This window comes from Brassica napus, chromosome A3 (assembly GCF_020379485.1).
Source record: "Brassica napus cultivar Da-Ae chromosome A3, Da-Ae, whole genome shotgun sequence".
Lineage (NCBI taxonomy): Eukaryota > Viridiplantae > Streptophyta > Magnoliopsida > Brassicales > Brassicaceae > Brassica > Brassica napus.
In genome coordinates this window covers 19,086,999-19,114,938 of record NC_063436.1, presented here as the reverse complement: position 1 = coordinate 19,114,938, position 27,940 = coordinate 19,086,999, and the positions used below count along the sequence as shown (strand labels likewise).

The 27,940-nt window shown below is 33.2% G+C and overlaps 4 protein-coding genes, 1 long non-coding RNA gene and 1 pseudogene across 6 annotated transcripts; 2 read left to right on the top strand and 4 right to left on the bottom strand.

Moving 5' to 3' along the window:
* The first annotated feature begins 132 nt into the window (after nt 1-132).
* LOC106424483 (reactive Intermediate Deaminase A, chloroplastic-like) lies at nt 133-1,630 on the top strand. 2 transcript variants are annotated; one of them, XM_013865248.3, is made up of 6 exons: nt 133-390; nt 531-646; nt 761-805; nt 983-1,056; nt 1,134-1,183; nt 1,301-1,630. In XM_013865248.3, the coding sequence occupies exons 1-6, from the start codon at nt 231-233 to the stop codon at nt 1,393-1,395; spliced, it is 540 nt and encodes a 179-aa protein (XP_013720702.1). In that variant the 5' UTR covers nt 133-230; the 3' UTR covers nt 1,396-1,630. The 2 variants fall into 2 exon arrangements, with proteins under 2 accessions (XP_013720702.1, XP_013720701.1); XM_013865247.3 differs by having other exon boundaries at nt 137-390; nt 522-646.
* A 77-nt stretch (nt 1,631-1,707) lies between these two features.
* On the bottom strand, nt 1,708-4,052 carry LOC125607026 (probable inactive serine/threonine-protein kinase fnkC). The gene is made up of 6 exons (XM_048776537.1): nt 3,811-4,052; nt 3,487-3,718; nt 3,064-3,233; nt 2,291-2,573; nt 2,044-2,210; nt 1,708-1,965 (listed from the first exon to the last, which is right to left on the bottom strand). Exons 1-6 carry the CDS (start codon nt 3,932-3,934, stop codon nt 1,808-1,810), a joined length of 1,134 nt encoding a protein of 377 aa, XP_048632494.1. The 5' UTR covers nt 3,935-4,052; the 3' UTR covers nt 1,708-1,807.
* A 2,501-nt stretch (nt 4,053-6,553) lies between these two features.
* LOC106424485 (MATH domain and coiled-coil domain-containing protein At3g58200-like) lies at nt 6,554-7,858 on the bottom strand. Its single transcript, XM_022716538.2, has 2 exons — nt 7,314-7,858; nt 6,554-7,221 (listed from the first exon to the last, which is right to left on the bottom strand). The coding sequence occupies exons 1-2, from the start codon at nt 7,559-7,561 to the stop codon at nt 7,038-7,040; spliced, it is 432 nt and encodes a 143-aa protein (XP_022572259.1). The 5' UTR covers nt 7,562-7,858; the 3' UTR covers nt 6,554-7,037.
* Nucleotides 7,859-9,123: 1,265 nt separating this feature from the next.
* On the bottom strand, nt 9,124-12,509 carry LOC111214183 (annotated as a pseudogene).
* Nucleotides 10,462-11,923, top strand: LOC106424486. Its single transcript, XR_001284884.3, has 3 exons — nt 10,462-11,019; nt 11,334-11,598; nt 11,677-11,923. It is a non-coding gene; the product is annotated as an uncharacterized LOC106424486 (long non-coding RNA).
* Nucleotides 12,510-17,537: 5,028 nt separating the features above from the next.
* LOC106424471 lies at nt 17,538-19,504 on the bottom strand. Its single transcript, XM_048776535.1, has 6 exons — nt 19,342-19,504; nt 18,954-19,188; nt 18,547-18,716; nt 18,176-18,458; nt 17,918-18,096; nt 17,538-17,809 (listed from the first exon to the last, which is right to left on the bottom strand). The coding sequence occupies exons 1-6, from the start codon at nt 19,463-19,465 to the stop codon at nt 17,649-17,651; spliced, it is 1,152 nt and encodes a 383-aa protein (XP_048632492.1). The 5' UTR covers nt 19,466-19,504; the 3' UTR covers nt 17,538-17,648.
* Between the last annotated feature and the right edge of the window lie 8,436 nt (nt 19,505-27,940).

The following is a 27,940-nucleotide window of genomic DNA, read 5'->3' as shown; positions in this document are numbered from 1 at the left end:
CAAATCTCTATAACTCTAAACTTCCAAAATCAAATAATAAAAACTTTGTTTTCTCAAGTTATATATGTACCTAACTAAGGGTAAATTTGGAAATGTAGAAAAAGTAGGATTAAAAGGAGGAGAGGACGAGACACGAGTATCATCTGCTTACCTACCTTTCTCTCTCTCTCTCTCTTAAGACTGTTTGGTCCTTTTGCTTTTGTTGTACCTGCGCCGTAAAATAGGTGGAAATGACTTTGTCACTCGTCAAATCCATGATAAACTCTCCAAAACTCCGCCTCTCCACAGCACCACTTGGCTTCTCTCGTTGCAACCGCTGGTGTGTCTCTCTTCCAAATATGTCTTCAAAATCTATTCCTTTCGCTTCACTCACTATCTCCGCTTCTTCTGGTAACCATTCTATCTCATTTTCTCTCCGACTAATAATCATGGATTCTTGTGATTTTTTTATCAATGTCCGTGTCAGTGCATCTGTTTATGAGTCTTGTGGGTTCTTAGGAGGATGATAATGTGAGTTAAAGAAAATGCAGGTAAGAAGGAAGTAGTGGCTACAGAGAAAGCACCAGCTGCTTTGGGACCATACTCTCAGGCTATCAAAGCTAATAATCTTGTTTTCCTCTCTGGTGTTCTTGGACTTATACTTGAGGTTGGTCCTTATAAGAGTATGAAGTTTTAAAATCACCATATTGTTGTTTCTTCTTCTTCTATGGGTTCTACTAAGATTGCAATTTCTTATTTTTTTGTGTTTTTGTGTGTATAGACTGGAAAGTTTGTTTCAGACAGCGTTGAGGATCAGACAGAACAGGTGCACAAGCTTTTAAACTGTCTCATTGTGGTCTCTATAAAGATTAGTTTCGCGTACAGTAGTTTCCACTTTCAATATTCCACTATAGCTGTAGCAAAGGTTGAGTTGCTCTATCTTTCTTCCGTGGTTTTGTCTGATTGCTTCTGTTATTGTGTTTATTTTTTTGGAATATTGAAGGTACTCAAGAACATGGGGGAGATATTGAAAGCTAGTGGTGTTGATTACTCCTCTGTGGTGAAGACAACAATCATGTACGTTTTGCTAAACATAATCATCGTTTATCCATTTGAGTTTTTGAATCTAATATCTTTGGTTTCTTTTGTCACAGGCTTGCTGACTTGGGTGACTTCAAGAAAGTCAACGATATATACGCCAAATGTGAGTTATCTCATTAAGTGTTCCTACTTTGTTCTAAATCGCATAATTACTGTGTCTATGTATTGGTTTTATAGTTGGTGTGAAACACTCCTAACCATTTTTTTTGTTCTGGTGCAGACTTCCCAGCTCCTTCTCCAGCACGATCCACATATCAAGTCGCAGCCTTGCCTCTAAACGCCAAGATCGAGATCGAATGCATTGCAACACTCTAGAACACCATCAAACACGCTATGAAGAGAGAAAAAATAATTTCAAAAAAAAAAGAGTGGGAAAAGATGTCAAAACAAATAAGACAAACCATGATGGTTTTGGGGCTTTTCTTATCATATCCCTAAATCAAGAATAAGCGATGTAGTCTCCTGTTTGACCGTCATTTGAAGTTTGACTTGATATGTACTGAGTACAATATTTTTTATTAGAAACCTTGATATTGCTATGATAAGCAAACATAGTGTTTGGTAAGAGTTTACATATGGTCGACTTGATGGTAAATAGATATTTGCCTTTGAGAAAGAAAAAAACACATTTATTTGAGAAGCAAGCACACAGAATCTTATTATTAGGTTGGTTGATAACCAAACAAAAGCATGGAGCTGCAAGTTCATTGCCTTAGAGAGAATCTAACTAGGGAAAGTACTTGGTTGAAGAAACAGCCTCCATTTCAACTTGAACCATCAGCATATCATTCACAAGGAAACCCTTTGATGAATCTCTCAGATCATCAAAAGATATCAACTTACGAAACCCCCAGCTCGGTACTGCTCTACTGAACCAACTATCCACTGTCATCAAAGTAAGAAAAACATTAGTCATGGCGATGAACACTCACACATATACACTATTATATATCATTTGCTTACGTTGGTTTTGGACATTGTTGAGTTTGCTTTGGTTAAGAACCCGAAGTTTGGCTCGAACATAAACCTTCTCATAGGGTCTGAGTTTCTCCTCCCCATTGAGCTTAAGAAACATGGACAAGAACTTTCCCTCTCCCTCGCCTCGACCATTTGGATACACTTGTATATTCCTAATCGTCATATGAAATATTATTTGTTACTCTAAATTCTAAATACAGAGCTTTTGCTTTGATTTTAGTGCCAAACTCACCAACTTCTTCCTCCAATAGTAAACACATCTGATGAGTACATATCTTTAAGCAGGGTGGAGAATCCTCGAATCGTCCAGGTGAATGTCGGGTTATAGAACTTCTCAGTGGCAGAGAAGAGTTCTGAGTTCTCAGCTATAGAAGGAATGATCACATCAACGCCAAACTCACAGTGATCTCCATCATAGAGGTATCCGTTTTTCGGATCTTTGAAGGTGTCAACAGGGAGGACCTGAGAGAATCCCCACATTGTTTTGAAGACGTTGAATCTCCATACAGTAGTATCTGCAGATCACACCAAACAAAGATGATAGATGTTACTTGTAACTTGTAAGCATTGGCCTGTGATTTTTCCGAACTGGCAGAACCCAACCAAACCAAAATTATCGGTTTTTGGTTCAATTTTGGTTAAAAGTTTGGTTTAATTCGTAGTTTTTTTAAAAAAAATTGGTTATCAGTTTGACAACCGGTTAGTTCGACCTTTTATTTTCTAAAAATTATAACTAAAACATATAAACTCTAACCAAAATTTCAAACTGAACTAACCATCGAACTAAGTAACTGAACTAACCACTGAACTGAAGTAACCGAAAAAACCCTAGCTTTAATCAAAAACTAAAAATCAAAATTTCAGTAGAATTTTCATTAACCGAACTATCCGATTGCCAAACCGAACTGAATTAACCGAAAGCCGAATTAACCTAACAACCCAAACCCGCATGCCCACTTAAGCACATATCATTTATCTTGTTTAAGAGATCAAAGTTTATAGAACCTTGGATGGTGAAGTACTTCCTCTCGTTATTGTTGAAGATGTAGAACCTGAGATCTGCCAAAACCTCTTGATGTGCAGCGACGAGAGTGGAGTTGTCTATGGCCACGTAAAGAGAAAGGTACTCTGAACCACTGTCCTTCTTGTTCCCGTTGGGATACACAACAAGTGTCCTACATATTAGAAACAAAGTTACACATCCGAAGCTAGAATAGATCTTAAATAATATATAAAAAGATAGTTTTTTTTTAGCAACTATTCCTTACTATAAAAGAAAAAAAAAGATCAACTGGTATAAAAAGATAGATCAATTGTATAAATTAATTAACTGGTTTTGAGTTGAAAGTTCATCTAATTGATACTGTATACCTATTGTTATTTAAAGATTTTATTCAAGAAAATAAAGATCTGATTACCAACACATACCAGTTGTATCCACCAACTGCAAAAGGGCGAGACTCGTATCTCTCTGCGTAGTTTGACTTAAGGAGAGTGTTGAAAGACTCCATCTTGAGAGTGTAAGACGATGGAGGACGATCTCTCAGACCTTTCACTGCGTTTGAAGCTGAAACTTTATAATCACGAGATGAGATCTCTTGAAGTTTGTCTACATAGTTTACTTCTCCCACGTTTGGGTTTGGTCCTGCTCCATTCTCCTCTGTTTTGAGCCAGAACACAGATGTGTCACACAATGTTTAAAAATACACATACGTTATAATATATCAGATGGAAGCAAAAGAGATTGCATACGCTGAAGATTTGTGTTAAAGTCATCAGTATATTGACGTATGGAGGAACGTGCAGACGCAGATGTGATATAGAGACAACACAAGAGAGAAACAATAGAGATGGTGTTTCTGTAGTGACTCGTCATCTTGCAAGAACTTTGTGAATGAAGTGAGCAGAGAACAGAAACTAGCAAGACTTGTCTATATATTGAGAGGGCGATGCTTTGGGATGCTGGAGATAATAAATGACAACTTGTTGTTTTTAAATTTTAATCCCTCGTGTTTTGCATGGGACATTAAAAATTGAAATATTGTAGCCTTCAAAACCGGCTCTAAACTGGACTAGTGGTCAGAAACCCATGTTAATCAAATGTTATTAAAATGGTGGTCAGAAAACCCATGTTACTTAATGCATCACCTACTATATTAATCTTTTTTTTTTTTTGTCATCCGTTGTTATATTGATTCGAAACTGGATAAACCAAAAAACAAGTTACAAAAACTGTCGTAATGAAACGACACCATAATCTAGAGCGGACAGTTAAGAGACACAACCCGAGCCATAAGCCGGCGATTGCACAACTACAATCCCAGAGACAAAATCAAACTACCATACACGGACAACAAGAACATAGCTAATAACATATTAACATAAGAGGCTAAAGCACAACCAACCTAGATAAGAATCAAACTCCGCCATAGAAAGAATAAACCGGATCGATAGTTTATGGATAACCGTTGTTGTAGAAAGTGTCTCATAAGAGCTTCTGCTCTACCGCCTCCCTTCAGATCCAACTTAAACTCGCCATTGATCTCTGTAGAAGCTCACTACGTGCTGTCTACGCGTCTCAACACCACGGCAGAGCCAACCATGCCTTACTCGAAGCACGCTCTTACTGAAACCAGCCAGTAATTATAAATCCACCACCACATACCGCAGATCTGAAGAGATCGAGGTCCATGAATTCCTATTTGAAACTCTCCGCTTCAACACAAATGAATGAAACTTCCGACCAGATCTGAAACCTTAGATTAATAAGCAAGCCATAAACAAGACTGAAACAAGAAGGAAAAGAGGATCCACCCTCTCACAGTACCAACGGCCGGAGCCATCGACCGGAGAAAGTGAAAAGACGGTGACTTTCAACTTTTCGCTCTCTTGTCGCACTTCTCTCAAAACAAGTTTTTTTTCTCACTTCCTACTTTTACTAGATTAATCTTTTAGGGGTGGTAAATAATTTCTAAATCGTAATATTCTAGATAATTGTCATCCATTTTCATTGTTTTAAATTTGAACCCAATTGAATAAAAATCTACTATATTTTTGTAGTCTACGAATGAATGCCTGCTCTTTTTCTGCAAAAATATTACCAGCTCCCGGACTAGTAAACCAATGATCGACTGCGGAAAAAGAAAAAGTTGACAAGAAAACATTCAATTATCTGCTTAGAGCACCATTATCCCTAGCAACCCTAATGGGTATCTTAGAGCATCCTTATTGCTAGGACCAAGATTTAGTTTCTTAGGATAGTTTATTAATATATGAGCATTAAGAGACAATGTTAAGATACTTGCATAAGAGTGTAGATTATTGGTAGATACGTTTTTAGGTTCTTAGTTAAATAGTAATCATATAACGGAGGACAGAGGAGTGAGAGATACCTGGTTTACAATCGATTCGGCGGAGAGATCGGTGGACTGAGTGGTCGGTTGAAATCGGCGGAGAGATCGCCGTCGACTGAGAGACCACGAGAGAACGGAGACGATGTGAATGATTACGAGAACGGAGAGATCGCCGTCAACTGAGAGACCACGAGAGAACGGATCGGTGTGGAGTGAGGGGTGGGTAGAAATCGGCGGAGATCACTCCGTGGAGTGAGGGGTCGGTTGAAATCGGCCGAGATCCTGTGCTCTGGTGAAGTCGCCGAGGAGAGAGAGAAGGAGAGAACGGAGACGAAGAAAATGATTTCCACACGGTTCACGCGACTTTCCTTACCCCGTTCGGTCTTGCTCTCTACCGATGACACGTGCCCTTAAGGACGTGCATAAAACACTTCTTAATTAACAAACGTCTTCATCGTTTTTAACTTATTTTGATTTAATTTTCGTGTTTTAATATCTAAGATACGCGGATATATACGCCGATAATCATGCTCTTAATCACTTTTTTACTAATAAATATGTGTTAAGCACTTTATTTAAGAGCCTTCTAATTGTTTGCCTCCAATGCAAGGTTTTTATTTTGGGGTTCTTAAAATATGAGTTTGACAAAGTGATTAAAGAGATAAAATGGGAGAAGACGACTTTGGTGTTGTTACAAGGCGAGAGAGAAGATGAGTTTTGTGTTGCTACAAGTGGAGAGTGAAGATTATATAAACATAAGAAGAAGATACAGAAGAGACATAGACACAAGCATAATTGATCAAAAAAAATAAGCATAAGACACAAGCATATGCGCAGAACCATAACAAGAACATATGACATTAGCCCTGTTCGGAACGAAGACGCTACGTTAAGCGTCCAGCAAACAGAAAAGCACAGTAACAACGGCAATTGACTTCAGATTTCCGGCAACGATGTGAGAGTTTGGACGCTAGCGATTGGCTGTTGATTTAAAGTTTCCGGAAACGATGATGCTGTTAATTCCAGCGTCCCAAAGCATGTCTAATCTAAAGCTTGAAATGATTACTGCTACAACAGATGGAGAAATGCGCAGAGCCTCTGATGTCGCAACAAAATTAAGGGCTGCAGAATGAGAAAACAAGAACCAACAAAGCTACAACCTTTTAAAACCAAGAAGATAAGTACAAACTACAACCTTAAAGAAAACAAGAACCAACAAAGCTACAACCTTAAAGAAGAATAGTCGTGTACGTCACCAGATTTGGCACCAGACCCATCTCGGGAATTTCGTCGAGCACCTTGTAGGCACTCTCCACATCGTTCTTCTTACACAAAGCTTTCACGAGGAGATTACAAGTGAAGATGTTGGGAGTGATTACAAAAGACTCCTTGTTGTTATAAACATGGACTGTACCAGATCGAATCTCCCGTTCGAGATCAATCACACGTTTTGGAATTATAGAGATGAGAGAGAGGAGGAGACTTCTGTGTCTGACGCGTGTTTCATAAGCGCTGGTTCTTCCTCCTCCTAATTAAGCAAAGCTGCTTAGTTTAAAAGGCAATTTTTTTTTTTTAAATCAAAATTAATTTAAGCAACCCAGTTAAGCAATCCCGATAATCATGCTCTTACTTTGCTTTTCTATGGTTCCCCAAAAAAAATGAAAAGATTAGTTGGTTAACAACTCTAAGCTTGGTTCGAACATAAATCTTCTCGTAGGGTCTGACCTTCTCGTTCGCATTAAGGAGAAGATACATCGACAAGGCTCTTCCCTCTCTTGTTGCACGGCCACTTGGATTTACTTGTATATTCCTGATCATCATATGGAATATTTGTTACGTTACCACTACTATATTCTAACTAAAGCAAAAAAAGCTTTAGTCTTCAACTAATGTTGGACTCACCAATTCCTTCCTCCCACGGAGAATGTATCAGAGAAGTACGTATCTCCGACCAGCGCGGAGAAACTCCGAATGGTCCAGGTGAACCTCGATTTATCAAAGTTCCTAGCTACAGAGAAAAGTTCTGAACTTTGAAAAGGAGAATGAATAGTCACATCAACACCAAACTCGCAGTGATCTTCATCGTAAAGGTATCCGTTGCTCGGGTCTCTGAAGGTAGCAAGAGGGAGGACCTGAGAGAATCCCCACATCGTTTTGAAAATATTGTATCGCCATGCATACTCATCGTTTTGCGGATTATAACATAGATATATAGATAGATGTCACTTCTATATACACATTGCATGTTTTTTCGGTCTAGGGAGATGTACAGCCCAAAACTTCCTAGTAGTCATAAAAAACAAAAGATAGAATGAAAATTAGCAAGAACCTTGGATGGTGAAGTACTTCCTCTCGTTATTTTTGAATACGTAAAATCTGAGATCCGCGAAAACCTCTTGATGTGCTTCAACGAGAGTTGAGTTGTCTATGGCTACATAAAGCGAAATGAACCCTGAACCACTATCCTGCCTGTATCCGTTGGGGTACACAATAAGTGACCTGTATAACAAGATCCATCCAAAAAAATAAAAATTGAATAACATTCGATTCGAACACGAGACTTTGGAGACTATAAACTAATTTTTTTTTTTTTTAATGACAAGAAAGTCCAGTACATCTTCATAAGTTGATATCCAAACCATCTTATATATTAAAACAGAATTCACAACTTTGATTCATGTGTGATTTTTTTAAAAATGAACCTATATATGGATCTATTCTTAAAAAATCATGTTACATTTAATCTTTAATTTTATCATTTAAATTTTTAAGCCTATCAAAGTAAAATCACGGGTTAGTTTCACCTTAAGTCTCCCCATTATTAACCGATCTTTCTTGATTGTGTGATGACTTTACTTTGCTAAATATAAATCAATGACTTGTGTCTTTAGATTCTGTTACTAAAAGAATATATTAGGTTCATAGATGACCATACGTTTTCAATTCAGTATGATCACGTTCGACCATACTTCATATTCTACTGACAGAGGTTTAGTAACAGTAATCATGCTCGACTCATACTTGAGTTATTGCTCTTTGAATTTTTTGTTAAACTTGGGTTAACCTTATTTGAATGAATCTTCTCTTTGTATTATATGATTCCTTTGATGTACTAAAACACATACATATTTGGAGAAGATGAAGTTGAGTGTATTAAAAAAAAATCAAAAATCAAATACGGATGTATACATTTAACAGTGACATTATTGTTCAAAATTTAAAAATATATAATGGTATAATAATCCTATAATTTCGGGATTGTAACAATTTTTGTTAAACAATCATGATAATACCAAAGAAAATCTATTTCAATATTATGCAATATCATTCAAAAAGAGAATATTATGCTTATCCACAATATATTGGTCGTAGATTTTTTTAAAAAAATGGAACTAATGAACCTATTCCTAGAAAATCATGGTACATTTAATCTCTAATCTTATCATTTAAATTTTGGACCTATCAAAAAAATTTATTGGACTATCAATAATTGGATTTAAACAATAAATGATCCATTAGATTTATATATAGTATAAATTAAATTAAATAGATATAATTTAATATTTTAATACTATACCTATATGTTAATTATTTAAATCTTTGTCGATGTTAACTTTTAAAATTATAAAGATTTTTTTTTAAATAACAAAAATTATATTATCTAACAATGATTAATCTTTAATACCTTAAACCAATGAAAACACATTTTAAACTAACCCTTTGATGAATCTCTCAGATCATCAAAAGATATAAACTGATTAAACCCCCAGCTAGCTACTGCTCTATTATACCAACTATTAACTGCAATTAAAGAAAAGGAAAACAAAAAAAAAAACATTAGTCATGGCGATAAACACACACATATCACATTATACTAATTATATATGCTTTGCTTTGCTTACGCTGCCTTTGGACATTATTGAGTTTCCGTTGGTTAAGAACCCGAAGCTTAGCTCGAACATAAACCTTCTCATAGGGTCTGAGTTTCTCCTTCTCGTTAAGGTTAAGAAACATGGACATGAACTTTCCCTCCCCCGAGCCTCTACCATTTGGATATACTTGTATATTCCTAATCATCATATTGAATATAGTACTTGTTACTCTAAAATCTAGTAGAGAGCTTTTGTTTTGATTTTAATGTCAGACTCACCAATTTCTTCCTCCAATAGAGAACACATCTGATAGGTAACTATCTTTAAGCAGGGTGGAGAAACCCCGAATGGTCCAGGTGGATGTCGGGTTAAAGAACTTCTCAGTGGCGGAGAAGAGTTCTGAGTTCTCAGCTATAGAAGGAATGATCACATCAACACCAAACTCACAGTGATCTCCATCGTAGAGGTATCCGTTTTTCGGATTTTTGAAGGTGTCAACAGGGAGGACCTGAGAGAATCCCCACATTGTTTTGAAGACGTTGAATCTCCGTACAGTAGTATCTGCAGATTACACCAAACAAAGATGATAGATGGTTACTTGTAAGCATAGGCCTGTGATTTTTTTAGGAACCGGCATCACCCAACCGAACCAAAATTATCTGCTTTTGGTACAATTTTGGTTAAAAGTCCGGTTCAATTCGAAGATCTTTTAAAAAAATTGTTATCAGTTTGGCAATCGGTTAGTTTAGTTTTTTAATATTTTTAAAAATTATAACCAAACCATACCAAAATTCCAAACCGAATTAAGCATTAAAATAAAGTAACCGAAAAACCCCTAGTTTTTAATCAAAAACTTAAATCGGAATAAATTTTTTTGGTTAATATCAGTAGAATTTTCATCAATTGAACTACCTAAATACCAAACTGAATCGAACTAACGAAAAACCGAATAAACCTAACAACCTAAACCGGCAGGCCTACTTAAGCACATAATTTATCTTGTTTAAAAGATCAAAGTTTATAAAACCTTGGATGGTGAAGTACTTCCTCTCGTTATTGTTGAAGACGTAAAACCTGAGATCTGCTAGAACTTCTTGCTGTGCACCAACGAGAGTGGAGTTGTCGATGGCTACGTAAAGAGAAAGGTACCCTGAACCACTGTCCTTCTTGTTCCCGTTAGGGTACACAACAAGTGTCCTGTAAACACATATTGTTATTTTGAGATTATATTCAATAAATTAAAAATCAGATTACCTAAGACCACCTCCATCGGGGGATTCTTAAGGAGAGTTTCAACCAAAAGTAAAAAAAAAAAAATGAAAAAAGCAAAAAAAAAGAAAAAACCGCGTCTTAAACTGGGCTTTTTAGGATCGGTAAGGAACCCTTACGTGGCAAAACCCTATTCGACCAACCCTTAATTGCTTTCCCTTCCATCGACGATGAACGCTTAATGGAGATGTCCATGAAGTTGAGCGAGGATTTCACCAAGAAGCTGGGATTTTCAGAAGAGGGTGAAGAAATTCGAAAACTCGAGAGATCTTGGAGTAAACTCGAAGATTCCATAGGAAGAGGAAGCAGGAGAGGAAGAAGAGTTCTCGTTTGCTTGTGTAAACGCAGAAGGATCTCCCGATCTCCTTTTCGATCAAAACGACGGCGTTTCAGAGACGGACGACGAGGAGATTAACCGGCCGCGTCTTAGAAAAGTGTTAGTGGAATCTCACATTCCAACTGAAAAGGTACGACCTTTATTCAGTTTCTGTGGAAATCTCACATTGCAATTTGTGTCCATGATCATTGTTTCGTAAAGTGTTGTTTTTATATTGTCTTCAGTGTTCGTGTCCACTTTTTATCTTCATTTCTTTTGTAAAGTGTTGTTTTTATATTGTCTTTTGTTGTGTGTTTGTTTGTTATTCAAGTCTCCTGATGATATCCGTATCTCGAAAGGGAATAACGATGATCTTGTTGAGGTTATTATGATCTTTAGCAAAGTTCAAATCTTTTCTCCTTCTTTTGCTTTATATTCAACTTCGAAATCTCTTGTAATCGTTAGGTATCTGGTGAAGTCAGCAGTGTGAGAGATCTCTCATTCAGGTTGTTCTAAGACTTAGAGAGGATGTTTTAGGAGATAGAGGCAGTGTCTCTGCTAGGAATCCTCCTCCTGCAAGATCTGATCATGCCGGTTTCACACTTCCTCCTGTTGTATCTTCTGTTCCAGAATATGCTTCTGTAGATTTTGATCAGGACGAGAGACAGGGGAAAGCAGCTTGGGAATGGTTTCTTCAGACAGATTCTATGGTTATGAAAGTAGTTTCCCGGTAAGCTCACATTTTGAGGTCTTCTGATTCTCTTGGTGGCCGATGTCATACTCATGTTTTAGTTTAATTCATAAACAGGCAAGAGATCATGGTTTGGTATCAGTCGGGTCCATACTCATATGGAGGGTAAGTTTTGCAAACTACAACAAAGAACTTGGCTTCTTCTTTATCACTTTGTTTCAAATGGTTTAAAACTTTTTTTTCTCGTGTATTAGTTATTGTTTGTCTTCTCAAATACTTGTAAAAATCTAAAACACTTTCATTTTACCAATTGGTTTAATTTCTTAAAAAAAAAAAAATTAAGAACCTCATAGAGGTTCTCCCATTGGACCTTCTCAAAACTAATTACAATATTAAGGGTTCTAAACTATTTAAAGTACACAACTAATAAATAAAATAATTTTAAGAACCCATTAAAGACTCTAACCAATGGAGGTGCTCTAAACATACCAGTTGTATCCACCAACTGCAAAAGGGCGAGACTCGTATCTCTCTGCGTAGTTTGACTTAAGGAGAGTGTTGAAAGACTCCATCTTGAGAGTGTAAGACGATGGAGGACGATCTCTCAGACCTTTCACTGCGTTTGAAGCTGAAACTTTATAATCACGAGATGAGATCTCTTGATATTTGTCTTCGTAGTTCGCTTCTCCCAGGTTTGGGTTTGGTCCTGCTCCATTCTACTCTGTTTTGAGCCAGAACACATATGTGTCAAACAATGTTTAAAACTACACAGAGGCTAAAAGATATTAGATGGAAGCAAAAGAGATTGCATACGCTGAAGATTTGTGTTAAAGTCATCAGTGTATTGACGTATGAAGGAACGTGCAGACGCAGATGTGATGAAGAGACAAAACAAGAGAGAAACAATAGAGATGGTGTTTCTGTAGCGACTCGTCATCTTGCAAGAACTTTGTGAATGAAGTATTGAAGTGCGCAGAACAGGAACTAGCGAGACTTGTATCTATATTGAGAGGGCGATGCTTCAAGATGCATTGGGAAGCTAAGGATCAAATGCTGAGATGGACCACTTGGTCTCCAAAAAATCTCAATTAGACCCATCACTTTATTTATTTATTTTGCATTTAAATTTAAATAGAAATCTATGTTAAATAACTGAAAAACCTAAAGAGTTAAACATATTTACTAACCTATGCCATTACTATCCAACCCAATATCCGACCCAGATCCAGACCCAAAATCCGACCCAATCTCCTTCTTCTTCCCCCATTTCTTCCCCATTCATAGTTCTTCCACCATAATACAAAATCAAAAATTTTCTTATCCCCCATCCACTAATTTTCTCTTTCTTATCTCAAATCGATCAACCCATAATCATGTTTAATCAATTATATCATATCCAGAGTCAAATTTTATCTTTTCCATCCGATATCCAAAATAATGAAGAACTAAAAGTATTACTAGTACAACTAGTACAACTCAAACTAGTACAACTTCTACAACTCGAATTAGTACAACTAGTACATATTGAGTATGTCATATTTATTATTTGAAAAATCATTTTCTTATGTATCATCACCATGTTCATTCTCACAAAAAAAGATGACATGGCTTTGAGAAATTATGAAATGACATCACTTAATTATGAGATGTATAATAATTTCATATATTTATTGTTTTCGGCATACGAAGATGCTAGAAAAGAGAATGATGTAGAACCAATAAGACATATTGGTCTAATCTACCCCGCATGCATGTGTCAAATATATGAATAGTATATTTTTAATAATATTTGATTTGAAACTGATACGTTTACAAGTTGTACTAGTTATACTAGTTGTACGATTTTCGGAAAAAGATCATCTTCATCTTTTTGGTCTTGAGGCCAAAAAGCTAGATGCAGAGCCAGAAAATTCTTCAAACATTGTTCTAAAAACGCGAGTCACCGGAAAGAAGAAAAAGATTGGGTTTGATGTATGATTTTTGTGTTTTTTTTTGCAAATAATTGTTTTAATCGTAATGAAATAACATAGTTGTACTAGTATTTGAGTTGTACCGTCTGTACATAGTTATACTAGTTTAATCTTTCCCGCTTGCATCTGCCAAAAGATAGTGCATAAGCCATCACGAGTTTGAAAAAAAATACATAAACATTAATATTTGGTATTTGGACTATAACAATAATAGTTTAACCGGTTTAACTACAGTAGTACTATTACTAGTTTAATTGTGGCAACACTTGATTTGTGTTTTTCTAGTGCTGGTTAGTAGGTTTCTCGCCTCAATGTTCATTTTCTTGATATGGAAATGAAAATATTACAAGAAATAGAGCAATTGTAATCACATACACAAGAAGAACATGGTGAAACTTGCATATTTTGATATAAAATATGATATACATATGTTTGTTGTATCTACAAATTTGATTTCAAATAGTTTTTGATTCTTATGTTTGCAAATTCGTACATTTCACTCAGTTTATTATTTAATTATATTTTATAATTTAAATTTTTTCCTACAAAAAATAAATCTTCAAAAATTTATGAAGTTTTTAAAAAATTATAAAATTTATAATCCCAATACCATCAGTTTTTTTAATATCTATTTTTTAATAAATATTATTTAGTTTTACGTGTTGTATTTACGTACCTAACAAAATTTTCTCTTAATTTTATCGACTTTGATTTAATGTATTTCAACCAAAAGAAATAGATAACAGGTTAAACTACACAAAAATATTTAGGAATAGTACAATTAGTACAACAACTTGATTTAATATTCAACCATAATGTTTAAAACATGATACACGTTTAAAATATAATGCACAATATAAAATGAAATAACATAGTTGGACCAGTATTCGAGTTGTACCGGTTTGTACATAGTTGTACTAGTTTTTGAGTTATACCAGTTTGTACATAGTTATATTTTGACAGTGAAATCGAAAAAGCTAGTTGTACGACATAAAATTAAAACTTACCTCAGTTGTACCACTTCATTATGTGTACATGTTTGTGCCCCAATAAAATGAAATCATAAATTTTGTTAAAATTCATTTCATGTATGTTTTCCAAAAATTATGTGGACAAAGAAGTTAACAAACCTTAAAAGTATAAGGTAGATCATGCAAACTTATGTGATTGTGTTAGATTTGCAAAAAAAAAAAAAAACCCCATGAAATATCATAAGGAACCTTTATAAATACTTTACAATTTAGCCACTTTATTGATTTTTTTCATATGACATACTCGAAGAAATATTTAAATTTCAGAACCTGAGTAGTTGTACTAGTTATATCAGTATTACTAGTCTGGTAAATACATTTCATAACTGTTTAAATACATTTTATGTATGTTTTCCATAAATTATGTAGACAAACAAGTTAATAAACCTTAAAAGTATAAGATAGATCATGTAAACTTATTTGATGGTGTAAGAATTGCTAAAAACAAAACAAAAAACAAAAAAAATCATTAAAAATAAGGAATCTTTCTAAACAGTTACCAGTTTGGTCATTTGATTGTTTTTTCATATGGAAATACCAAATTGATTTTGTCAATTTTTGAAATGTCAAAGTTGTACCAGTTATACCAGTAATTCCTGTTTAATATATAATAAAAAAATATACCAAATTTTTTATATGTTTAGTTTTAGGAGTTGTACCAATATTTTCACATTATAACTTTGTAAATATATTTTCGATGTTTATATTTCATAATAATATGGTCAATCTAATTAACAAACCTTAAAAGTATAAGGTATCTTAAATAAAATTGATAGTGTAATTTAATAATTTAACAATAATTGAAGAGCCTTAGAAAAAATAGATGAAATTTTATCATCATATGTAAAAAATGATTTAATAGTTGAGTTAATTATAGTAGCTGCAAATTGTACATGAATTATAACATTTATATACCAGTTGTACCAGTTATATTATTTTTTAACATGTATAGTTGTATGAGTTATACTAGTTGTACCTAGTCGAATGAGAGAAGAAAATAATGAAAATCGTGTGGCTCTGAGTTATTTATGCGTCAGATAAAAGAGGGGGAGAGGATAGAGAATGAGAGATCTGTGAAAGCGTGTGGCCAAGATTAAAACATAGAAAAGATGATCAATGGCTCTGGTTGGAGTTTCATTAATGGTACTTTTGTAAATATAATATTCCTCTTTTTTTCTCTTAATCCGACGGTTCTGATTTATAGAAAGATTATAAAATCCAATGGTTCATATTATTCATTCATTAAGGATAAAATGATAATTCACAATCACTTGGTCCATACAGATTTTTTTTGGATGTGTGAGACTCTTTTTTAGCCTTTTGGTCCATTTCAGATTTTAGTCCGGAAGCTAAAGATAATAAATGACAACTGTGGTTGATAAAGAACAATACTTAGGTTCACCCCTAAGGTGAACCTTGAAATTCACCACTTTCCTTATATCCAATAAATTTCTATATATGTAAATAAATAATATATATTAAATTAAAAAGCTAAAATAACTTAAAAAATAACTAAACTCTAAACTCTAAATCATAAATCACTAAACCTTAATTCTAAACACAAACCCTAAACCCAAATCCAAATCCTATACCCTAAATTTTAAACCCAAATCCTAGATCATAAACTCAAATCCTATACCCAAATTCTACACCTTAAACCCTAAATCTAAACCCTAAATCCTAGACCTAAACCCTAAATCCTAGACCCTAAACCCTAAATCCTAAACCTAAACTCTAAACCCTAAATCCAAACCGTAAACCCTAAACCCAAACCGTAAACCCTAAACCCAAACTCTAGATCTTAAACTCTAGTTTTGGGTTTAGGGTTTAAGATCTAAAGTTTGGGTTTAGGGTTTACGATTTGGGTTTAGGGTTTACGGTTTGATTTAGGGTTTAGGGTTTGGGTTTAGGATTTAGGGTTTAGGATCTAGGATTTGGGTTTAGATTTAGGGTTTAAGGTGTAGAATTTGGATATAAGGTTTGAGTTTATGATCTATGATTCGGATTTAAAATTTAGGGTATAGGATTTGGGTTTAGGTTTAATGGTTTATGATTTAGAGTTTAGGATTTAGTTATTTTTTTAGTTATTTTAGCTTTTTAATTTAATATATACTGTTTATTTATATATATGGAAATTTATTAGATATAAGGAAAGTGGTGAATTTAAAGGTTCACCCCTGGGGTGAACCTAAGTATTGTTCGTTGATAAATGCTGTTTTTATTCCCTCGTGTTTTGCATGGCGAATTAAAAATTGAAATATCTTTCAAAACCGGCTCTATACCGGACGAGTGGTCAGAACCCCATGTTAATTAATGTTATAAAATTGGTGGTCACAAAACCCATGTGGTTTTTCTACTATTAAAAGCATGATTATAGCTAAAGTAGGTTTAAGGTTTTCTTAATTTTGTTTTTTATCTTTTTTTGTCCAAAAAAACAAATTAAAAAAGAACCAATCGCGGGCCGCCACGTGTCAGTGGAATCCGCGAACAATACATGAAACTAATAAAAATCAATCCTTATTTAATCACTTTTGTTACCGGACTTTTGCTGATTTGTTGAATCCACCACTATTTTTTTTTTTGTAAAATCCTTTTTAGAAACCACCGATAAAGATGGTCTAATGTCCATCACCTACTAGATTAATCTTTTAGGGGTGGTAATTAATATCTAAATCGTAAATTCGTAATTCTATAGAATGTCATCCATTCCCAATGTTTTAAATTTGAACCCAACTGAATAAAAATGTACTAAACGTATTCTACGGATGCTCTTTTTCTGCAAAGATAATGAGTCAGATGACCAACTCCAATTCATGGGTAAAATAAAATAAAAATCATGCTTCCTTAATTGCCTCAACGTTTGTGTTGAAGTGTTTGCTTTTATGGTGAAGAGATAAAACACTAATATGGTCCTGAAATAGTCAGTTTATAACCAAATGTCCAGTAAGGATTTTGAGTTGCAGTGCTTATGCAAGAAGAGAGATAAGGTTTTGTTCATTTATTTGAAACACAAACACATACCTTTCTTATTATTGTTGGTTGATAATAAAACAAACTTAGAGCTACAAAGTTTCTTAGTTAGAGAAATCTAACTAGGGAAATACTTGGTTGAAGAAATTGCCTCCATTTCGACTTCAACTATCAACACATCACCCATGACATAACCTTTCCAAAAATCTCTGAGATCATCTAGAGAGATAAACTCATCGTATCCCCAACCTAATCCCGGAGTAGTGAACCAATGATCGACTGCAAAACAAAAACAAAAAATCGACAAGGAGACATTCATTAGTCATCGGGGATGTGTCCGTAACGATGATTAATTTTATAGTACCGATGAGCGGATCATGTGCTTACTTGGCCTTTCGATGGTTGTCCACAAGAGCGAGAATATCCTTTGGTTAATAACTCTAAGCCTTGCTCGAACATAAATCTTCTCATTGGGTCTAACTTTCTCGTTCGCATTAAGGATAAGATACATCGACATGGCTCTTCCCGCCCCCGTTGAACGGCCACGTGGATTCACTTGTATATTCCTGTTAATCATATGGAATATCTGTTACTACCACAATACGCTAATTAGTCTTGAACTAGTGTTGGACAGGACTCACTCACCAATTCCTTCCTCCGACCGAGAACGTATTAGAGAGATGCGTATCTCCGACCAGCGTGGAGAACCTCTGAATAGTCCAGGTGAACCTCGGGTTAGGGAAATTCCTAGCGACAGTGAAAAGTTCTGAACTTTCAAAGGGAGAATGAACAGTCACATCAACACCAAACTCGCAGTTATCTCCATTGAAGAGGTATCCGTTGCTCGGGTTTCTGAAGGTATCAAGAGGGAGGACCCGAGGGAATCCCCACATCGTTTTGAAAATATTATATCGCCATACATCTGTATCTGCGGATTGAAACAAAGATAGATGTTACTACTATATAGTATATACACATTGCATGTTTCTTGATAGAATGGAAAAATTAGAAAGAACCTTGGACGGTGAAGAAATTCCTCTCGGTCCTTTTGAATACGTAAAACCTGAGATCTGCGAAAACCTCTTGATGCGAAGAAAGGAGAGTCGAGTTGTCTATGGCTAAATAAAGCGAAATGAACCCTGAGCCACTATCCTGCCTGTTCCCGTTGGGATACACAATAAGTGACCTGTATAACAAGATCCATCAAAAGGTTTTTAATATGTAATATTCGATTCGGACACGAGATTATGGGACTATAGAAAATTTACTAATTTCATTAAAATTTTTAATAGATTTTCTTTAAACAAATTTTGGAGCTTATATATATTCTTAAAATTTTAAAACAATGGACTGATATTTCACTTTGTTTATGCTTAGAACGGGTTCTAGATCCGGAATAAATAATATCAGAATACCAACATACCAGTTGTATCCACCAACGGGAAAAGGACGAGATTCGTATCTTTCTGTCTCATTTGACTGAAGGAGCGTGTTGAAAGACTCCATTCTGAGAGAGTAAGACATTGGAGGACGGTCTCTCATACCCGTCACTAAGTTTGAAGGTGAGCCTTTATAATCACGTGAATAGATCTCTAGATCATCTTTATTTAAGTAATGCGCTTCTCCCAGGATTGAGTTTGGTTGCGCTCCATTCTTCTCTGTTTGACAAAAACAGAGCATTTGAGTAAAATAGAGGAACTGTCTCTATCACACTGTTTGAAAACACACAGCAGAAGCACAGAATCTAAAAGACATTAAAGGATTTCTTGAATATGGGTTCGAATTTAGAGGATAAGATATTGCATGCATACGCTGTAGAATTGTGCTTAGGTCATCAGTGGGTTGTCGTATGAGGGATTGTGCAGAGGAAGATGTGATCAAAAGACAAAATAAGAGAAAAACAACATAAATGATGTTTGTGTAGTGACTCTTCATCTTTTGAGATTGTATATATGAATGGGAAGTGTAGAGTACAAAGACGTGTGAGACTTATATAGTTGATAGGAGGGATAGGTGATGCAGCTTAGAATTAGGATAATTACCATTTATTTGTATTAGCTTTATTTTAATAGTTTTTTCTATTTTAATTAGGATTAGGGTTTTCATAGTTATTATGTTTTCACATATATAGGTTTCTTATGCCTAGAGTTGTATCCAAGTTTTTGATTAATTAATAAAAGTTAAGAGTTTTTTCTATGTTACTTGTTTTCGGTAGATCATTGGTGATCTCAACGAATTTAAAGAAGATATTGATCTTATGCATTCTTAGACTAAATAAAATCTTTATATTATTATAGTTTTCCGTGTATTCTTAGAATCAACGGATATCTAATTCTATCATATAAACCTTCCGCTTCATCAATAGGTGCTTCTGTCAATGCTAATATATTTATGAAATTATTACATCATACATGTTGTTACGTTTTTTTTTTGAAATATATTGTAATATTTTTAAAGCAGGAAACTGCATGTATATTCGTGTCTATATACACGCGAATGCATGCATGAAAAAGAGAGAGATCATATGATAATATACTATTTTTTACACAAAAAAAGTTTTCCAATTGTTTTTTTTTTGCTAAATAAGTTTTCCAATTGTTGCTATTTATTGGAAAATAATTGTTATCTATTTAATTTATTAAATAAAAATGAATGCCATCATGCACACAGTTAATACACACGTAAAATACAGTTGCTGATCCATGCATACGCGTGCATCTATAATATTCTCACGTTGATTACTGCAAACGCGTGTATATTATTGACAAAATGGGCATGCAATCGCATGCACAAAATTACAATGTAACTTCTTACCGGAGTTTTCTGAATGTTTAAATCGCCACAACAGTTTTTTTTGTACAAGATTCGCCACAACAGTTACTCTCTCTCTATTTCATAATATATGATAATATATGATGTAATAGATAAAACCAGGGACGGATCTACAATGTAAGCTACGGGGGGCCAGGGGAGAATCCAGGATATATAATTACTGGGTGCACTCTTTATAATAAAATAGAAACATGTCAAAAAGTAGAATCGAACCTTGGTTGATACAGATGCTTATTTACACGAAAATTACATTATCAATTAATATTGCGGGGGCACAGGCCCCCATAATGGGTAACCTGGCTTTGTCCCGAGGGGAGGCGCATGCCCCCGACTACTTATATAACTTTTGTCAGTTAGATTTTTTTCTGGTAGCTTCGTTGGTAAAAGTGTCCCGTCTGGTTCCAGTGTTGAGAGTTCGATCAACTCACAAATTATTTTATGTGCATTTAATGTTTTATGTGGCAATTGACACGCTTCAGTTTTATTCTTCTTACCTTTTTCCAGACTTATTTCATTTCTTCTCTATCTTTCTTTTTTACATATATTTTTTAATAAAATGGCTTATTTCTTTTTTCTTTTGAATTGGCTTTCATATTTCGTTATTTCTTTCCATTATATTTTTATCTTTAAGTTTACTTTTTTCCAAACGACGTATAGAGATCCATTGTCTTTAAAATCCATATTATGAGTTGCTAGTAAATAAAACATTAGTTAATTTTAAAATAGTAAACAATCTATTCATTTTTTATTAACACTTTAGAATTTAATTCCTTGTGATATGATAAGTAAAATTATGTAGTATAAATTGACATAATATTATATAGACTTCTTTTTCTATACATTTAAAATTAATTTTATTTAAAGTGTGTTGTTATGATTAATAATATTATGTAGTATAAATTTACATAATATTATATAGACTTCTTTTTCTATACATTTAAATTAATTTTATTTAAAGTGTGTTGTTATGATTAATAATATTAGAAAAGTTTAAAATATATATATATATATAATATAACTTAATGAGTCAAATAAAATTATAGTTTATAATAATCTTTCTTATACTATATATTATATAGACTTCTTGTTCTATACATTTAAAATTAATTTTATTTACATTAATGTGTTGTTATGGTTACATTACTAATTTTATTTTTTTTTTATGATTACTCATAGTAGTAATTTTTTTTTTTCAGCCATAAAAAAGTTTTAAAATTTTTTTATAATAAATATAATTTTATGAGGCAAATAATATTATAATTTATAATAATTCTACTAATAATATATTATTTATTTTAATATAAAATTTGTGCTCCCGTCAGATGATTTTTCTGGATCCGTCAGATGATTTATAATAATTTGTTCCCATAAATATTGAATTTTTTAATTTAATGTAACAAAAAGCTATTAAAAATATAAATTAAAAAATAATTCAACCAGTCATTAAAATATAGTAAAAATATGATTAATTAAACATTTTCTAATAAAGTTAAAGTTGTATAAATATGTTAAAAACATCTTATATTCTGAAATATCATGTATATGAAACGGAATGAATATAATAAAATTTCAAAAAATAATAATTTTAATAATGAATTCTGATATTAATTTTTATAGTAAAAATTTATAGTATTGTCTACGGTTATTTCTTCCTAATCACAGTGGATGCTGGAGTTGGATTGGTTAATTGATGTTTTGGATTATATATATATATATATATCTGATTTTTGTATTAATAAAAAACCTGTATAAAAGTTTTAAAACATACTCCTTTATCGTGTTAAAAAAAAACACACTCCTGTATTTGTTGCACTGTAGAATTTCGATCGTTACGTAATTTATTTATGGATTTATCCACCATTAATTTTTTTTTATCATGTCCTTATGAATTTTAACCATGATATAAATTATATTTTAGAGTTTTTATTATGTGTCGAATCGTTTTCGAGTCTTTATAAGTTCATGTACATTTTGGACAAGATTGGAAATTCTAACTCAATTTGGAGCATACTGAAAATTAGAGCTGAAAAAGTGATCTTGGTGTCAAACTTTCAATCTGGTGTCAATCTAATACCCATCCTGACCAAGAGTCCTGACAAGTTTTTACAAGTTTCAAAGAATTGCAATTTGGCCTGAAAATTTTTAGTATTTGCAAGAAAGTCTCTAACGAGTTTTAGACATATTTAATTATTCTGAAGTCATTGTTTAGGCTATACTTTTATCTTAGAGAGATTTGAAGAGACAAGTTAAAACTCCTTCATTGTATCTCTTAGTTTGATTTATTAATGCAACTTATTAAGATTTGTGTTACATTGATCATGTTTAAATAAACCACATATTAGATTTAAGGTTCTTCAAAAATTGATGAAATATTATATTGACTTGTTAGGGTTATCTTTTATTCTTCATTTTGATTGTTCTTAATGCTATATTTGGATTGACAACCTGAAATATAGATCTTAGGATAATTGGTAGATACGAAAGCATTATTGATTTACCTGAACTAATATTTGGTGATGAGCTAAATACTTATATGCAAAAAAAATTGGTTTAGGGATTTAGTGAACTTATCAAATCTTGTCTTAATCATTCTCTTAACTGATTGAATTCACAAATTGATTTGGAATTCTAGGATCTATGCATAGATTATCTCTCAAACGAAAGTTGATTGATTTGATTGATGTGATTTAAAATTTAGAATTGTTTTTCATAAACACTTGGCAATTGTTTGTTCTACAATTCTCATTTAGCTGTCAATTTCCCTAAGATTAACACTTTTCTCAATCACTTACAAACCATTTTATTTAAAGGTATTAACTAGCTTTCTATTTACTTGTCTAGCATAATTTGATAACTAAAATCTATTGTGTGATCTAAGTCCATGTGTATATGATTTCCAAGTACTACATTGCACCTCTAAAACTGTAGAGTTGCTCATTAGAATTAATTTGAGCACATCATTTTTTACAAATCTAATGAAGCTATTTACTATCGTGTTTGCACACACAACATGCTTTTGTAATATTTAAAATTCCACGTTTGAAAATTGTTTTTTTTAGTGGCGAGAAATTTGATGAGATATGATTTTTGAAGTTGTTTCAAGTATCTCAAATGGAAAAAAAAAATTGACTAAAAACTTTCAAATTAAAATAACATAAACGTTTACATGCTAAGAGCATGATTATCGCATCCTTTTTAGCGTCTCTAAAGCGGTGGGGGCCCAGGTTTTAGAAAAAACCGTATGCAAAGTGGGCAGAATAAGAGACATCTGCTGTGTGTTTTTTGTACTGTTTGCGGGTCCCACCGACACGTAGTAGTCCTTGATTGGTCCACTTTTTAATTTTTTTTTAGTCAGAAAAAACTAAAAAAAAGAAAAGAAAAAGAAACCCTTTATATGGTATATGAGATAAAGATGCTCTAAGGTAAAATAACCTTATAGTAAGGAGAAGCTTGCTCAAAAAATCTTCATGGTAAAAGAAATTCTCAACCTAAGAGTTAACTTAGGCAAAGGCCAGAAGAAACCAGCATTGCAATGTAAACCATAGCTAGTTAAAAGAAACACGTATCACACTGGCCATGCTTCCCTCTCCCTCTCACAGTCTTCCATTTTATGTATTGGTAATTGATAGATTTTTTATGCTTAAATAATATATAAAACAATTACATTAGGTTGAATATATAGTTTTATGCGACTCTAACAAACCAAAACACAAATACATATCTAGAAAATTTTATAGACATAATTTTTAGGAGCGGAAAATGAAAACCATAGAATGAAAACCTGCAAAAACAAAAAGTGAGAAATACATTAGAAAAAAAGATGAGAAATTGATCTAAGGATTTGATGTTTTTAAGTTCAAAAAGATTAAACAAAGGCTGTAGAGTTTTATAGTGAAAAAATTACATTCTTTAATCATCATCTGAGAGAAAGAGAAAAAATGTGTAAATTTTTTTATATAAGAAGACAATAATTTCAATTAGTTTAAAAAATTGATAGTGAATACTTTGCAAAAGTCTTCACTACTAGAAGACTTTTGATCCGAAGAAGTTTGCAAGTGAATAACTTCTTGGTAAACTTTTTAAGGAGTCTTCTAACTCTAAACCATAAAATCAAATATTTTAACTAGATAGTAATAAACACTTTATTGAACATAAAATCAATTTCTAAATAAAATTAAACCCTTATACGTCAAATTTTATTTTTAAAAAATATTATTCTAAAATCTAACCCTAAAGTATCAGTGTTACTTGAACATATGTTACCAAATCATAACTAATGGACAATCATGAACTATATTCATTCATCTATATGGAAAACAATTAAATTTTATTAAATTTAAATTTGCATGATTTAGAATTTTTTTTTTGTCATCAACTTTACAGGCTCATATTGATTTTGTGAACTACACTGGAAGATCTTGATCCATGTGAACTACAAAAGATGTTTCCTTCCTAGCACGGCGGGCTAAGCGATTAAGAATTTTTATATTTATATGATTTTAATTGACTTTTCATCAATTTTTATAATTTCATAAATTAATTTTATGTTTAAATACATGAATAGACTTATCAAAAAATCTTCTCAAAGTGAGTGGACTTCTCGATAAGTCTTCTCGAATAAGACTTCATAGTTTAAAAAATATATTTGACCACTATAATCGTAAAAGTGTTTACAAGAGAATATAATTGTAATTTTGCTATTTTTAAAGTTATTTTTTTTATTTTATTGAATTTAAGGTATACATTTGAATTTGAATTGAAGTTTTGTGTTATTTTGGCAAATCCTCCAAATTTCAAATCGACTGAACAACCAAAAATTCTAATTTTTTTATTTTCTCGGAAAACATATATTATTTGTTGGATATTTAAAATTAAAATCCATATTTAATTTATGAAGAAGCACTTCATAAAAAATTTGGAAAATTTACATGCTTAATGGATGGATAGAGACTGATTAGTTAACTCAAATATAAATTTATCAACTCAAGTATGCAAATTGATATTTGCCACTAGAACAAAAAAAATATATTGTATGTTTTCAAGAATAATCACATATATAGAACGGCTGTTATACTGGATATTGAATAGGAATTGTTTAACATTTTAGTAAAGCATATATAATAGGAATGTGATGGAATCAAGAAGATTTTCATTTGTTCTTTGGCAGTGCTTTTCCTTGGTATCCAAAGCCTATGATGACTTTTTTTATGTTTGTTAAAGGGTTCTCATAAGCCTATGATGATATATCGATCTAGTTTTTTTTTATTGAAGAAGAATGTACTCAATGTAGCTTACTTGCACATTTTAATATTGGCGTTTTGGCAAAACAATAATTTCTATAAGTATTGTTTTCATTTGTTCCATCTGTAATGATTTCTGTAAGCCTATGATGATGTATCTAGTTTTTTTTTTTTTTTTTTTGCATCATTTGCTGTTGACTCGTATTTACCATATGTGAGTAAAAACACCTTTTTACGCTTGAAGATCAAGACTCGAAAATAGTTGTTATATGGTCATGAATAACAATTTTTTAATTAATCATTGGTGCTTTGAAGAACAGTCAATACATTTTGAGATTTTGAGAAAATTATTATTATTAAATGTCCCATAGACAATTTTTTGGGTAAAAATCATTAGTTCTTTTTTTTTTTGTCAACATATTTTCATTAACGAGCCCAAAAGGCTGTTTACATGGTTTGAGACATTACAAACATGATCCATTAACATAAAATTCTAGAGAAGCTCTTCAAACTAATCACAAATGAAGTTCGGTTTCTGTCATTTCCACGTGCCGTTTGCTGAAGAAAACAAAGACACGTGTTGATGAGATTTGTCTGACATGCGAAACGGCAGCGGACGCCTTGCCTCTTCGCCGCCGGAAATTTTCTGTGCCGATCCTCCACTTTTGCTTCTCACCACCGTCGCTCCATGGAAACCTCTCTGTAATCACCAAAACCATCTTACTCCACTTCTGCTCCAACCTTTGCTTGAGGACATAGAACTCCATCCACCGCAGATTATAACTCCAAGATAATACGGATTGACCCATAAGAGATCTTTTGCTGGACCGTCTTGAAGACGCCGGCTCTACTAAATCTCTATTAAAGCCACCCGATTGTCAATCTAACACCACCGCTTCCTTCTCGCTAAGAAACTTTACTAAAGCCTATCGGCGTATATAAGAAAGTAAAGATTGACTCTTATCGAAAGGGATTAAGTGCTTATCTTTGAATAGATTGAGAATCCATCCCAAGCAAATGGAATAAAACATTTATTTTTTGCAGAAGAGGAGAGTTTTAGATTTTACAAGATCCGATCAGAGATGATCGGGATTTATTAACACAACAAAATCGCCTCGCGATGATTGATCCGACTACGCGGAAGTATTGATCGATCTATTGACCGAAGAGCAAATCGCCTAGCGAAACTTTTATCCGGTTAACGGAATAAAAATATGATACAAAAAAAAAACAAAAGACAAAAAGGGAATGGTAACCGGCAGCGGTAGGCCACCGGCCACCGAAACGAGTTCCTGTGTCGAGAGTTTTTTAGAGAGAAGTGGGAGAGAAAAAACTAGAGAGAGAGATAAATACGCAAATCTCCATTAGTCCTTTCAAGAAGAGTCGTACATTTTTAAGTATTGTTTCTATGATAAAAACTCATTCATTTAAAATGCATACACATAATCATATTATTATTATTATATTCTTTTGAGTAATCAGAAGTGTCCGACGGACTGAATCCCAACCAAATATTTTTTCTGGAGACCTGTTTACCGGCACTGGACAAATCTGGCTGCTCGCAATGAGAATTAAATATTCATATATTTAGTGTTGTTGAGTTTTTTTGAATCTGGATCGCTTACCTCATCAAAATTCCTTTTATCATTAGACCATTCATGTGTGTTAAAATCATATTATTAAGTGGTTGATAATAATGCAAATATGGACTTGCAATTTCCTTGGTTAGAGAAACGAGACACCCAATTAGGGAAGTACTCTGTTGAAAAATTGCTTCTTTTTCGATTTGCAACCATCAACACATGATTCACAAAACCCTATGATGAATCTTTGAGGCTAGAGAGTGAGATAAACTCTCCGACAGAAATGGCATTATTTATGAATGTAGTCATAAATTTTTTAAGAAAGTGTTTTAAAAGGGTATTTTGGTCCAAGAAAGAAAACATTCATGATCAAAGGGCTCCTAAACATTTAGTAAAAAGAAAAAGAATTCATAAACATTTAGAAGCATGCCAAAAGCTTTCGTATCCGTTTTTGAATGGAAGCATCGTAAGAGCATTATTAATGAAGGTGCTTAAGGGAGTGCTAAGGGATGGACAGGGGTGAGCTCCACCAAGAAAGAGGAAGCACCCGTGCCAAAACTGCCAAATTAAGCATCAACGCTTACACTATTACGCGGACTCCACTGACACGTGACAGTCCACAATTGATTTGTTTTAATTTTTTTTTAATCAGCAAAATAAAAAAAATAATAATAATAATAATAAGCATCCCATGAGTTAAAGATGCTCTAAATGTAAATAAATAAGAAGCGTGGTGTGACTTTAGGTGTTCTAAT